At 40.2% G+C, this 14,158-nt stretch overlaps 1 protein-coding gene across 1 annotated transcript in view; it reads left to right on the top strand.

Moving 5' to 3' along the window:
• The window catches only part of DPT (dermatopontin), a 31,655-nt gene that overhangs the window by 3,384 nt on the left and 14,113 nt on the right, over positions 1-14,158 (top strand). Inside the window, exon 2 of the mRNA XM_047783990.1 lies at positions 13,334-13,459. Within this exon, the coding sequence (XP_047639946.1) occupies positions 13,334-13,459 (126 nt within the window). The remainder of the gene's footprint in view (positions 1-13,333; positions 13,460-14,158) is intronic.

Here is a 14,158-nt window from a genome sequence, read left to right on the forward strand (position 1 = left end):
TTTCTTTCCTTTTTTTATTTCCCCAATACATTTTTTTTTCTACTGTACAGCATGGTGACCCAATTACACATACATGTACACATTCTTTTTTCTCACATTATCATGCTCCATTATAAGTGACTAGACATAGTTCCGAGTACTGCACAGCAGGATCTCATTGCTAATCCATTCCAAAAGCAATAGTCTGCAACTGTTAACCCCAAACTCCCAATCCATCCCATTCCCTCCCCACCCCACCCCACCCCCAAGCAACCACAAGTCTCTTCTCCAAGTCCATGATTTTCTTTTCTGTGGAAAGCTTCATTTGTGCCATATATTAGATTCCAGATGCTTTCATCATGGCTGATTGACTTGTAACACTACTGTTTTGTAAAGTTTCTCTGCTGAAAATCACTTCTTCAGGAGCCAGATTCTAAACTGTGCATGCTGCTCCCTGCATACAACTGCCTGGAGGCTTAACTTGGGTCCTGTGAGTGGTATTTTGCCATCTCAGAGTGTGCATGCTTCAACTGTTCTTGGGGAATCTTCTAAAACTTGGGTTGGCACAGGCTGTAGGTCATGTGGGTCCTGTGTGGAACAAAATGAAGCTGGGATTTTTCTAGTGAGTTTGAGATGGAGTGTGGTGGAAGGAGCTCTGGTCTTAGAATCAGGAAACTTTTATTCACAGCTCCTGTTTCTCTCATCTCTGAACTCTATGGTCTTAGGCATTCAGTTTCTCATTCTGGCGACAACAAAAAATGTATGAACCCACTTCACAAGCTGTTAGGGGGTGTTACTCTGATGCTTATAGGAGGAAGTGTAGAAGAACTCTAAAACAAATCTATATCTAAAACAAAGTCCTGGCATGTCATGGGCAGTCAGTAAAGATTTTTGTGAATCTGAAATTTGATGAAGCTGATTTGAGGCAAGCCAGCTTTGCATGGAGTCTGAATTCAGAGGAAGAGTGTTCAGTCTACTGGCACCTGTGTTTTTTTCTTTTTTTTTTTTTTTCTGAGCTTCAAAGAATCCTGAAAAAAACATTTTAAAATGACAGCTTGTATTAAAGCTAACTATTTGAATTTACAAATTCACCAAAGATAAGCCATGTGATAAGAGAGGAGGAAACCAGCATTCCAAAATCATGAGCTACTCTGAAAGCATATCCACTCTTAGTGCAAATTTTGGCAGTTTTATTTTTGGTTAAAGAATGAGTCTGAGTAAGAGCATATAACTCAACCTGCTAGGCTGAAGGAGCCATAGATTAAGGTACCATGTAACCAATATAAAAAGGAGTTGCAGGAGTTCCCGTCATGGCGCAGTGGTTAACGAATCCGGCTAGGAACTGTGAGGTTTCGGGTTCAATCCCTGGCCTTGCTCAGTGGGTTAAGGATCCAGCGTTGCCAAGAGCTGTGGTGTAGGTCGCAGACATGGCTCAAATCCCACGTTGCTGTGGCTCTGGCGTAGGCCGGCGGCTACAGCTCCGATTAGACCCCTAGCCTGGGAACCTCCATAGGCTGTGGGCACGGCCCTAGAAAGGACAATAAATAAATAAATAAATAAATAATAAAATAAAATAAAAAGGAGTTGCCATAGCATAAAATATGCAGCACAATAATCACCATTGTTATCTTTTAATTGGGAACGAGCAGTGAATATAAATCCTGAGTGTTACCCAAAGAAATTTCCTGCAGATCATCACAGAGAGTCAGGATGTGACCCATCAGTGTTAAGCAGTCATGAGAAACTTTATCAGTAGCAGCAGGGAGAAGAGTAACAGAGTTAAGGTTATGCAAAGTAAAAGAATTATGTGAAAAGACATTAACAACAGGACTTCTTAGGAAGTAAGGTAGCTGGCTGTTGAGATTAAGGAGGGCTTCTACAGCATGAGGTACGAAAATAGTTAAAGGGGATCCCACAATGATTTTCTCAGTAGACCTAACAAAAAAAGTAGTGTCTGTAATAGTTGTAACTTAAGAGTTATATTCTCGAGCTACAGGGTTAGGTTACTAGGTATAATACCCTATGGGTTGATGGTGGTCTCTGTGTTTTTGAGTGAGTGCCCCAGTGGCATTTCCTTCTTTTTCATACACATAAAGGAAAAAGGGAATCTGATAATTAGGATGTAAAATGCAGGTAGGTTCGTCAAACTCTCCTTTAAGGTCTCCAAGGTTATATCATTCAGTTTCTGCCAAAAAATTGGGTAAGGGTTGTTGTTCTTTAACAATGCATACAAAGGTCTGGCTATAAAAGAAAATTTGGAATCCAATTTTGGCAATAACTAACTAGCCCAAGAAAACCTTGCAGTTGGCATTTAGTTTGGGGTTTGGGGAACTTAGGAAACCATGAAGACTATTTGAATCTAGATGTAGCCCTAGTTTCAATATCAAGGGCCCTAAATGTTGAACTGGGTTTGGGAAAACTGTATTTTTTCCTTAAATAATGTTATGTCCCTTTAAAATCAAAAGCTTTAGGAAGTTGATACTGTATTCCAGTGAAGAGTCTGGAGAAGGAGAGCAAAGAAGCAAATCATCTACATATTGCAATGAAGTAGAACTCCTAGGGAACTTTATATCATCCAGATGGGCCTTCAGGATTTGTGATAAATGAAAACTCTCAGTAAAACCCTGATGCATTACTGTACAGGTGAATTCTTTCTTCCCAGGAAAAGAAAAGGGTATTAGCTAGCTTCATCACCTGAACACTAAAGAATATACTTCATAAATCGATTATGGTAAAAAAAAATTCTTCCAGTGGGAATGGATGTTAGTAACATGAGATCAAGGGATAACAATACTCTTTTTTGCTCAGATGTCCTGGACAAAACTCCATTCTCAGCTCTTAGGTTTTCTCACCAGTAAAATAGAAGCATTACAGGAACTAGTTAGTATACAAGACAATGAGGTCTTGAGCCTTGTAATCTTCTAATATGGCCTTTGTGCCTTGAAGTTCTTCTTATATTGATTGATTCTAGAAAGATATTTTAAGGGATCTATCTGAGTTTTAATGGGTGGTAGGCTGTGGATTTTGCCAATATCAGTTGGCGATTTTTCCCATAAGGAGGGGGTGGTAGTTGATTCCATATGGGCAGATGATCAGTGTTTCCAGAATCAACTCTAGTACCTTTAAAAACAAAGAAAAAAAAAAGGCAAAGTTATTTAATTCATCTGGTTGGCTGCTTTGATGACTATTGCCAAATTCTAGAATTACTTTCCGTTTTTGGGAGTAAGAAGTTCCTGCATGATGCTTCTCTAAGTCTTGACCTCATAAATGGATGGGCTGAGAAACTGAGGAGAAGGTGGTAAGTTTCAAAGTGTCAACAGGCCTAAGCCAAAGAAAATAAATTCAGACAGTAACCTCTTGAGGTTTAGTAAAGATCCCCACTAACTGAGGTGTTCTAGAACTTCATGTCAGGGGCTTTCTCTGGAACACAGAGAACTGGCTCTGGTGTCAGTTAAAGCTGGAAGTGATTCATCCCAAATCTCGAGAAACTTTCTTCATGTCAGTTAAGAGGGAGGATTGGAAAGCACTCCTGCAGTTCCTTGGAGCCTGGTCATTGAAAATTGGGAGGATGTTGGAAAGGCTAGTTAGAGGGTGCCTAAAGCACTTAAATTTGTAGCAACTTCTTTTCCAATATTCTGGCTTTTTGCAATAATAGCAGAAACTTGGGGAGGGGGCGTTGGTTTCATTCATGGGCCTTAATCTGCTAGAGTTGAAGATTAAGAATTTTGGTGGTCTTCCTTTTCAGTGACTCATCTAGAGTATGAGAGAGCTGGTTTATCAGATTATCTAATTTGGGGTGGACATGGTTTTCATTCCATCCTGGTCCTTTTTACTAGAAGGGAGAGGTCCTTGCCCAGCCCATTAATAAAGTTAAAAGCTACCTGAGTGGAATCAACATCTAAAAAAAGACCAGAATTTTATTTATTAATAACCTGAAGTCAGTTTTGTAATAGTCATGAACAGGTTCATCAGATTTTTGTATGTGCAAGCCTAAATTTTGTTCTAATCAACTAGCTTTGGAAAAGCCCTAAGAATTGTTCAATGAAGTCTCCTGGTGATTGTCCAAGCCTGAGCAAATGATAAGTTAATGAGCTGTAAATTCTAGAGACCTTTCAGGATTTTCCCCATTAGTGGTTTTCATCCAGTTCTGGGCATGGACTTCACCAACAAGCCTATGAACTAGCTGATGCAAGTTGAAGAAATCAGGTTGATGAATTTGAATGATGATATTAAATTTTGAGGCAAATCTGTGAGGATCTCCAGTTACTTTGGAAAATCTTTGACTGTGGCTCTCAGCTCAGCTTTATTCCAGGAAGTATGAGAAATTAAAAGGTTAGGCTCTGGACCCTCAGATCTCTTAATTTTAAAAGTGACAATTTCTGATAAGTTTGGAAGAAAAGAGAGTGGGCAGAGTTTCAGAGAAAATGGGAGGTTTGGCAAGAGATTTGGTATGGGGAAACTGGGTATATAGAGGAGATGTTGGCGGCAAAGAAGGAAGGAGGAGGATGGCACTGGATTTGGGGCCTGAGCAGGAGGAGCTGAAGGTGAGAGATAAGATAGTGCCAGAGGTGGAGCCTGAGTCAGAGAAGCCAAGAAAGAAGAGCCTGAGCCTTCCAGAACCATTTATCTTTTTTTAAATGTTTACCTCAGTTAATCTTAAAGTCCTATTGTACAGAGCTGCAATTTTAAGCTCCTGATAATGCTTGAAAACCTCAAAATACCAATCAAAATAGGCATTCCACTTAGTTAAGGAAATTTTAAAGCCATAGTTGTCCAACTTGGGTTTTTGTTTTTGGTTCTGTTTTTTTTGTTTTGTTTTATTTTGTTTTTTTGTCTTTTTGCCATTTCTTGGGCTGCTCCTGCAGCATATGGAGGTTCCTAGGCTAGGGGTCTAATTGGAGCTGTAGCCGATGGCCTACGCCAGAGCCACAGCAACGTGGGATCTGAGCCGAGTCTACAACCTACACCACAGCTCACGGCAACATCGCATCCTTAACCCACTGAGCAAGGCCAGGGATCGAACCCCCAACCTCATGGTTCCTAGTCGGATTCATTAACCACTGAGCCATGACGGGAACTCCTCCAATTTGGGTTCTAAGAAAAGTGAGTTTAGGGATTTTTAAAAGTTCTTCATAATGGCCATTGTATTCATTTAGTTAGAAATGCTCATGAAAAATGACCTTGGTTTTCAAACATAAAATGAGCCAAGAGCCCTGTAGGAAAGTGGTGCCTTCAAAATATTTATTTATTTATTTATTTGTTTGTTTTATATTTTATTTATATATTTTTTCTACTGTATAGCATGGAGACCCAGTTACACTTACTTGTATACATTCTTTTTCCTCACATTACATGTTCCATCATAAGTGACTAGACAGAGTTCCCAGTGCTACACGGCAGGATCCCATTGCTAATCCATCCCGAAGGCAACATTCTGCATCTATTTACCCCAAGCTCCCAGTCCCTCCCATTCCCTCCCCTTCCCCCTTGGCAACCACAAGTCTATTCTCCAAGTCCATGATTTTCTTTTCTGTGGAAAGGTTCTTTTGTGTATTATATTATATTCCAGATATAAGTGATATCATATGGTATTTGTCTTTCTCTTTCTGACTTACTTCACTCAGTATGAGAGTCTATTTAGTTACCTGGGATCCCATTTCTCAGAGCTTTTTCTCTAGAGTAAAAGAATAATTTTCAAACAACTTAAACTGCTCAAATAGCTTAAGCAACATGCAGGCTTAATAACAGCCAGTTCTAAGGGAACAGTCTATTACAAAAGAGCCAAGCAGAAACCTGCTCAGCACAGTTACAATAGAATAGCCTCTGTCCCCAAAGGAATAGGCTGATGGCCAGCCCTTTCCAGCTGGATCAGACTGATTTCAAAAACTGGGCTGAAGTAAGGAGTACTTACATACAGAACAAAGGCTTAACCCCAAATAGATGAAACTTTAAAAGAGATCTCTTAAAAACTTTAAAACATGGATAGCTTCAAAACACGGAGAGGCTTAAGCTCAAATCCAGGATACAGACTTACCCTCAAACCCCAAGAGTCAGTTAGAAAAGCAGCGAGCAACAGCATAGGTACCACACCTATTTGCTCACAAGCTTCAGAGTAATGGGGATGGGGGTGGGGGTTCTTTACTGTGTCCTCATCTGGAACAACAAAATGTTGACCTAAAACAAATAGACTGTCAGCTATGTCTCCGGAAAAATAAATAAATAAATAAATAAAAAGGGTTCATTTGGGATGAGCGAGAATGGCAATTTGGAGTCTGCAACCATGGTGAGCCATGTGCAAGTTCCCCACAGGATGGAGAGGAGAACTCTTTTACAGGGGGAAAGGAAGGTGGGAAAGGGCTGTAGTAAGCAAGGAGCCCGTGGCTTTTCATTGGCTGTGTTATAATACTCTCATTGGCTGAGCTCTTGCCAGGCAAGAGGAAATCTCTCATTTTCCTGTTGTGATCCACTATCATCCCAGGATCTGAGAGCTCCCCCTTCTGGTCTCCTGACTCTATTTTATTGAGGTTTCTGTTGATTAATTTTTTTATAGTGGGAACTCAGTTTTCCATAATCTGATTCTAATTTGAGACCAAGGTTCTGTATAACACAAAAAAAGCTGACCATTCAGTACACACCGTGATCGCCTCCTCCGAGAAGTTTTCCCAGACCACCTCCTCTAAAACATCTCCCACCCTCTAGTCCCCAGACGCTTTGTCTTTTCTGTGGTGCACTTGTCATCACCTGACTTGTATTTGTATATTGTTTGTCTCCTTCAAAATATAAGCTTCACGAATGTGGGAACTTTGTCTCATTCACCACTGCATAGAGTATTTCCCAGCACTAGAATAATGCAAGTACATAGCGGCTCCATTAAATATGTAGTGGGAGACCACATAAGACCAATTAGTGCATGGAGCAGCCGAAACCCCAGCCAGTGTCCCAGTGCCCTCAAAAAAGAAGCCTGAAGAGCTTCCTGTAAGGGAAACCATTTTGCTTACATTTATGATTCTCAGTATTCCAATGTCTATAATTTGGGGTTCCACTTGGTTGTCTACATCTCAGTTTGGCCTGTTGCATTTACCACCATGAGGGATGCCTTTTTTCGACTCCCTGAAGTCTCTAAACTATGCACAGAGAATGCTAACATGCTTGTTATCTCAGGATAAGTTCTTTATTAGATTTCCATTATCCCCAAAAATGTAATGTCCCCATAAGCTTTTAAAGATAAAATAGAAAAACTCTTGGAGTTCCTTTGTGGTACAGCAGGTTAAGGATCTGGCATTGTTACTGCAGCAGCCTGGGTCGTTCATTGCTGTAGCACAGGTTCGATCTCTGTCCTGGGAACTTGCATATACCACGGACGAAAAGAAAAAAAAGAAAGAAAATAGCAAAACTCTTAATTGCAAAAGCCATATAATTTAAATGCTGCACGATACCCTGGTTTGGATTGTGTAATATAAAAACGGCATTAATGGAAAAACTGATAAAAACTAAAGTCTGAAATTTGAAATATTAATTTCTTAATGTTCATAAAGCTACAGAGTTGTGAAAGATAACTTTAGTGGAAGCCTGGTGAAGGGCCTACATCAATCCTGTTTATTATCTTTACACCTCTTCTGTATCTCAAAAATCATTTAAAAATTAAAAGATTAAAAAGTAAGGATGTGGGCTGATAAGAGTACACATTGGGAGTTTAAAAGGCAAACAGAGCATAACAGAATCAAAGAATCTCAGCACTGTGAGTGATCTCATGCATAATCTAGATCAACCTCCCTACATCAGAGATTAGGAATTAAAGCCCAGAGAGTAAAGTAATTGAAAAAGCAATGAAAGAGGAACATAAAATTTAAGCGCTATTATCCTCATACTAATTGATATAGTGTTTTATAATTTATAAAGTATTCCTCATTCATACATTCATTTGCTTATTCATTCAAAATGCTTATTATCACAGACTTTGCCAGACTCCATAAATATGAAGATGAATAGCATACAGTCTATACCCTTGAGTTACTCATGGTCTAATCTTGTCTGATTTTCACAATGGTACTGCAAGGCAGCATTACCATTTTTCCCACTTGATGCATGAAGGAGAGTGTCTCAGAAGCACTAGGAGACTTACCCTCTCATAGTTAGTGCAGAGGTGGAGCCTACGCCACAACACTGATGCCACAGTGTTATGGGTGAATGTTAGACATCGATGGTATTTTCAGTCTTGAATAAAGCCATAATGACTTCAGGGCCATCACATCCCATGTAAGAGTGACTTCTAAGGGCAAGAAGGTGACTGTGGGAGAATAGACTTATGGCAGATCTAGGATTCATGCTAATTTTCCATCTAGGTCAGTCTCCTGAGTACCAGGAATCAATTGTCTGAGGGACTTGGGCTTTGCAAAAATGGCTCTTGGCTGTGCTTTATAACGATGGCAAAGATTCACTCCTCTTAGTAGGGGATTTCTTTTTGCCTGGGTACTTGTCAGATATAATCTTCCCAATAAATAAGAGATTTTCACAGAGTTAGGATATCTTTGTGTGTGTGTGTTTCTTTAAGGTGTCTTGAAGTAATAGAAAGATTATGAACTTTGGAATCAAACAGAACAATTCTCAAAATTCAGCCCCATTACTATCTTTAGGCTAGTCATTTTCAATAAATAAAATTTATAAGCCTGTTTCTACTTCTACAAAGGCAACCCCCCAGAATTGCTGTGAGAATTAAATGAGATAACATATATGTGTTGGAGTTCTCGTCATGGTGCAGTGGTTGACAAGTCCGACTAGGAACCATGAGGTTGTGGGTTCAATCCCTGCCCTTGCTCAGTGGATTAACGATCCGGCATTGCCGTGATCTGTGGTGTAGGTCGCGGATGTGGCTCGGATCCCGCGTTTCTGTGGCTCTGGCGTAGGCTGGTGGCTACAGCTCCGATTGGACCCCTAGCGTGGGAATCTCCATATGCTGCAGAAGCGGCCCAAGAAATGGCAAAAAGACAAATATGTGTGTGTGTGTGTGTGTGTGTGTGTGTGTGTGTGTGTGTGTGTGTGTGTTATCGGCTCTCTGTCTTTTGGAGAATTACATAATTTCTTTAAATCTGAGTTTCCTTGCACATCAAACTCTTTACTGGGGACTATTCAGGAGTAACAATCACGTTCTGGAGAGTGAAGCAGAGCCTCAGGAATGTCTTTTCACCATCAGACTTTTTTAAAAATTGAATTTGAATCACTTTAGTAATGGAAGCCCTATCCAACTTCCTCAGCCCCTCCCATTAACAGGCTGCCCTCACCCCACTTGTCACCTGCCTGGCTCCTGTATTTGCAATCCTCCAGTTTGTGGCCAAATGTTTAGGTGAGTCTTATTAAATAAAGAGCTTTTTTTAAAAAAAGGTGATTGAAAGGGAGGGGAGTGGAGGAGAGAAATGCCCCAAACTATGTCCATTTTTCTCCTTCATCCTGGGGCAGGCTTTGTTTCTGGAGGAGAAGGAAGTGGGGAGATGGATTGCTCATCTGAGTTCCTGGAGGGAGTTTCAGGGCCCTTCCCAGATTTGGGTGATGGGCTCTTAAAAGGTCCTTCTGCCTCTGATAATGGAAGATGTCTTGATCATTCACTCATTGATTCATTCATTGTTCTATTAAATATTTCCTGGACCAAGTGTCAGGTCCTCTGGGGAATTCAAATTGAAGATTAAGTGGTCTTTTTTTTCCAAGGACTTTAACATCTACTGGAGGGCAATAAGTCATACTCAATATCTATTCTGCAAAGTGGGTATATCTGCAACTAAGACATCCAAACTCCATAATCTTTGTTTTAAGGAAGCAGCAGCTCAAAGAATACATTTGAATCTACCAGCTTTCCATTGAAGGAGACTGGGAAGCTAAGGGCAGATTTTGTAGAGTATACTCACAAGTGCTGTGTGGACTGAATGCAAGTACAATGACAATAATAAGTAATTTACTAAGCATTAAAAGACGCTATCACCCAAGCTACAAAATGGTACAGCAAAATTGTATATATATTGCCTTATTTGGTCCTCACTTTAACTTCAACTGGTGCATATTGTTATTATGCCCATTTTACAGATTAGGAAACTGAGACCATTAGAGGGTAGGAAACCTGTCAAGATGACACAGTCAGGAGTGGTTGGAACACCAGCAACATATTATGTTCTTAACCACTGTGCAATATTGCTCCCACATAAGCAAGAAAATGTACCCTTACAAAGATCCAATTCTAGAAGAAATATTTTCATTGTGTTGGCCATACATACTACCAAACTCCAGTGCCAGCTCACTCTACCAAAATGTGAAGGCAATGAGACAGAATCTACAGGAGGTGTGTTCTGATTGGTTATCCAACTTTTAGCATGTGTTGCTAGGCCCTGGTCCTGTAGTGTTCAATAATCTCCACAGGGCAACGTTATCTAAGGTAGTATATAAGAAAGTGACACACACACTTCCCATACAGGACTACAGGGTCAGCTGCCAGCTAGCACAGAATTCGTGGGACTTGGATGGCCTACAGAACTGGTATCCCATGAAACATTAATTTTTGTTACAGGAACTTACCACCATGGGAATGCTATCCCTGTGGTAGCCTGAGAGATCAAGACAAACCAAGGCAATGGAGCAACAGCTCCCAGGAAACCACAGCCCAGCTAAGTTCCTAAAGGGCTATTTCAGAGGAAGGCAAAATTTTAGTTATGGTGAGAAAGAAGATCACAGAGAACACAAGTTTGCTGCACCATCTTTGTTTGGACACATATGAGCTTTGTTTACAACTCTTAGAGCTTTCTTTTGAAGTTGCCACTTACTCACACTGCTAGAATTAGGATAGGCTAGACCATACTGGAAATCAGCTCCCAAAACTACCCTTCAGATCACAGTTGTCCATTCCAACCATGTGGCTTCCTGAAATGTCCCAGGTGTTTTCCAAAGTGGTAATACTCCTGATGAAAGGTGAGCAATGGTACAGCAAAGAAGGCTGGATCATTAAAGGGCATACTTCTCAATTTACATCTTAATTTGCATTATTGATCTCCCATAGCTGAGTTCTCTAAGGTCTGTAAGAATTCTTACAAGTCCTGGGAACCGGGAATTCATGCTAATTTGCATGATGACCAAGTAGCAAGCCCCTCTCTCAATTCTTCTCTCAATGCAGAAGCACAATGACTGATACAGAATAGTGAGAGAGTACAAGTTTGTTGAATGGAGGAGTGAATAAACAGATATCTGAATATATATATAAGCATAAATGAATGAATGAATGATAAATGAATGAAAAGTATGTATGCTTTCTGAGCAAACACGAAATACTTTAATATCTGGTTTTGTCAGATCCAGAAGATCATTTATAGCAGTTAAAAACAAAATGTAATCCGGTCATTGATGGTTTTATCGTTTATGTCTTGGCAAGTTCCCTCTCGCCTATCAGCACAAGATACTTATTCTTACTTTATCTATTATATTTCCTGGAAACTTATCTTTACTCGGAAAGCAGGGTTATATTCCAGCAGCTGTCAGGTCATGCCACAGGGAGAACTGCCTGCTCTGCTCACTCATAAGAGGGAACATGATCAGTGGCCAGGTGGGTAAAAAAACACAAAGAAATGGATATAGCTTAAGACCTATTTTGAATTTTTTTTCCTTATATGTCATATGAATTTTTTTACTTTTTTGCATATCCATATATCCATTTTTTCCCACATAAGTTATTACAGTAGATTTCCCTATGCTATCCAGAAGGTGTTTGTTAATTATCTATTTTATATACAGTAGTGTGTATATGTTATATTCGTATCCTCCTAATTTATTCCTCTCCAACACAGTCTCCCTTATGATAATCATAAGTTTGATTTTGAAATCTGTGAGCTTGTTTCTGTTTTTTTGTTTTTTTGTTTTTGTCTTTTTAGGGCCAAACCCAAGTCATATGGAAGTTCCCAGGCTTGGGGTCCAATCAGAACTGTAGCCACAGGCCTACGCCACAGCCACAGCAACTCAGGATCTTAGCCTTGTCTGCAACCTACACCACAGCTCACAGCTATGCCAGATCCTTAACCCACTGAGCAGGGTCAGGGATCGAACATGCATCATCATGGACACTAGTCAGGTTTGTTAACAATGAGCCACAATGGGAACTCCAGTTCGTTTCTGTTTTGTAAATAAGTTATTTTGTACAATTTTAACAGATTCCACATGTAAGTGATATCATACCATATTTGTCATTGGAAGGGCCTATGAAAGCTCTTACATAAGTTGGGAATCCACTGTGGCCAGGTGGAGCACATTATCCTTTTTATCACCGCAAAAAGTAGCAAGCCTTAAGGCACTGGTGGAATGTGAGGCAAGAGTGGGATAATATAGCACTGGAGATGGAACAAAAGAAGAAATGGTTATCACTGTTCTAAACCAACACTTGCTTAGGAAGGTGCTGTGAAGATGAAAGGGACTGATTCCTAGATGAGCCTCAGCCCAGATAGAATGAGAGAGTGAAAATTCATGTGACCACGGAGAGGTTCTGTGGATTAGAAGAATAAGAACTGAGCAGCTAAGACAGGAAATGGACCCTTAGAGGGTGTTTGAGTTCAGGTGGCTGGTCACCACTCTGTAAGGAGGGCCTCCATTTGCCAGGACCCACGGTGGGCATTGTATAGAATTTTGACCACAACACTCCCTGACCATGTAGAGCTTGCAATCTGTGAGTGATAGAAAAATTCCTGGATAGGTAGTGAAATGTGAGGAATGGTGGAGAAAAGAAGGCTGGATAGTGCAAAGGGCATAGGTCTCAATTTACATCTTGTGGTTGTGGTCCCAGCTCCCTTGCTGATTCACCCTTTATAAATCACTGTGCCCATCTGGGCTTTGCCTACTGTTTAGGGGTAGAATGAAGAGTATCCTTGTGCTCAATCTCCAGGGTTCTATTCTTAAGCAGAAGAAAAGTTGGAATTTCATCAATCCACTGTGTTTCTCTTTGTCTTCTTTTTATTTTAATTCAAGTAAAATAAAATGTATGAGCTCTTATTTTAAATGGCATAAATAATACAATCTTGCTTTTGGTAAGATACAGATGCCTCTATATCTATTGATGCATCCTTCCATCTAAAAATATATTCATAAAGGTCTAACAAGAGCAGAGTTCCTTGATTCTCCTTCAGTTGAGAGATTCTGAATCATTTGAATTTTAATGGTAAGTATATGTCATTGATACTAATAAAGTATTATTTGCATAAAAATGGAAAAAAATTGTTAGGAATCTAGGTCAATTAAAGAGTGGCCCGACTCAGTAACTGTGGGAGCTGTGATCTCAGGAAGGGGATCTGTTTGTATGTCATTGTGGTTAGTTAATTTTGAGTTCTCTTCTCTTCAGGTACCAGACATGCTCCAACAATGGACTGGTGGCAGGGTTCCAGAGCCGCTACTTCGAATCAGTGCTGGACCGTGAGTGGCAGTTTTACTGCTGTCGCTACAGCAAAAGATGCCCATATTCCTGCTGGTGAGCTTAACAGCTAAACTCAACCTCTCACTACCACCGAGGCTGGAGAGCAACTGAGGGGAGGGTGCTCTGATCCATGTTTCAGGTTTCAGATAAACCTGGGTTGTCACAAAGAAGTTTTAAATACGGCAGCTAGCCTATAAAAGAGAAGAAATGAAGGAATGAAGGAACGAAGGAATGAAATGAAAGGCTAGAATAATATTCACACTGAGAATGACCTTACAAGCTATCAACCCAATGCTCCTACACCTCTCTTTTGGCAGAAAAGGAATGAAATACAATAGAGCAAGGTGGTAACTGGCCCCAAACCACCTAGCTATTTCATGGGGACTCATCTCCAAGCTGAGGTTTACCAACACCTGTTCAGTGCTCTTTCCCCTCTATCACCCTAACTTCTCATCACATCCAAGGCTGCTGGACCTATTCGAGAACCTATGTTTTGCTACAAGACTTCTTCGGAAGAAGCCACCCCTCTTTCATGTCAAAGTGGCAAATGCAGTATATCATTATAGACTGAAAAAAGAGGTTGGTGCTCTCTAAATCACAATTGTAATTTCAGTCTATAAAATTTTGTACCTTTCCTGCTCCCTGAGCTGATGCCAAATATCCTTTGACCTAGTCTTTGAGTTGACTAGGAGAATGTGTATGTATTTATTTACCCTTATAACTTACACTGGATGTTGACAACATAGTTGGTCC

The sequence above is a fragment of the Phacochoerus africanus genome, chromosome 6 (assembly GCF_016906955.1).
Source record: "Phacochoerus africanus isolate WHEZ1 chromosome 6, ROS_Pafr_v1, whole genome shotgun sequence".
Classification (NCBI taxonomy): domain Eukaryota; kingdom Metazoa; phylum Chordata; class Mammalia; order Artiodactyla; family Suidae; genus Phacochoerus; species Phacochoerus africanus.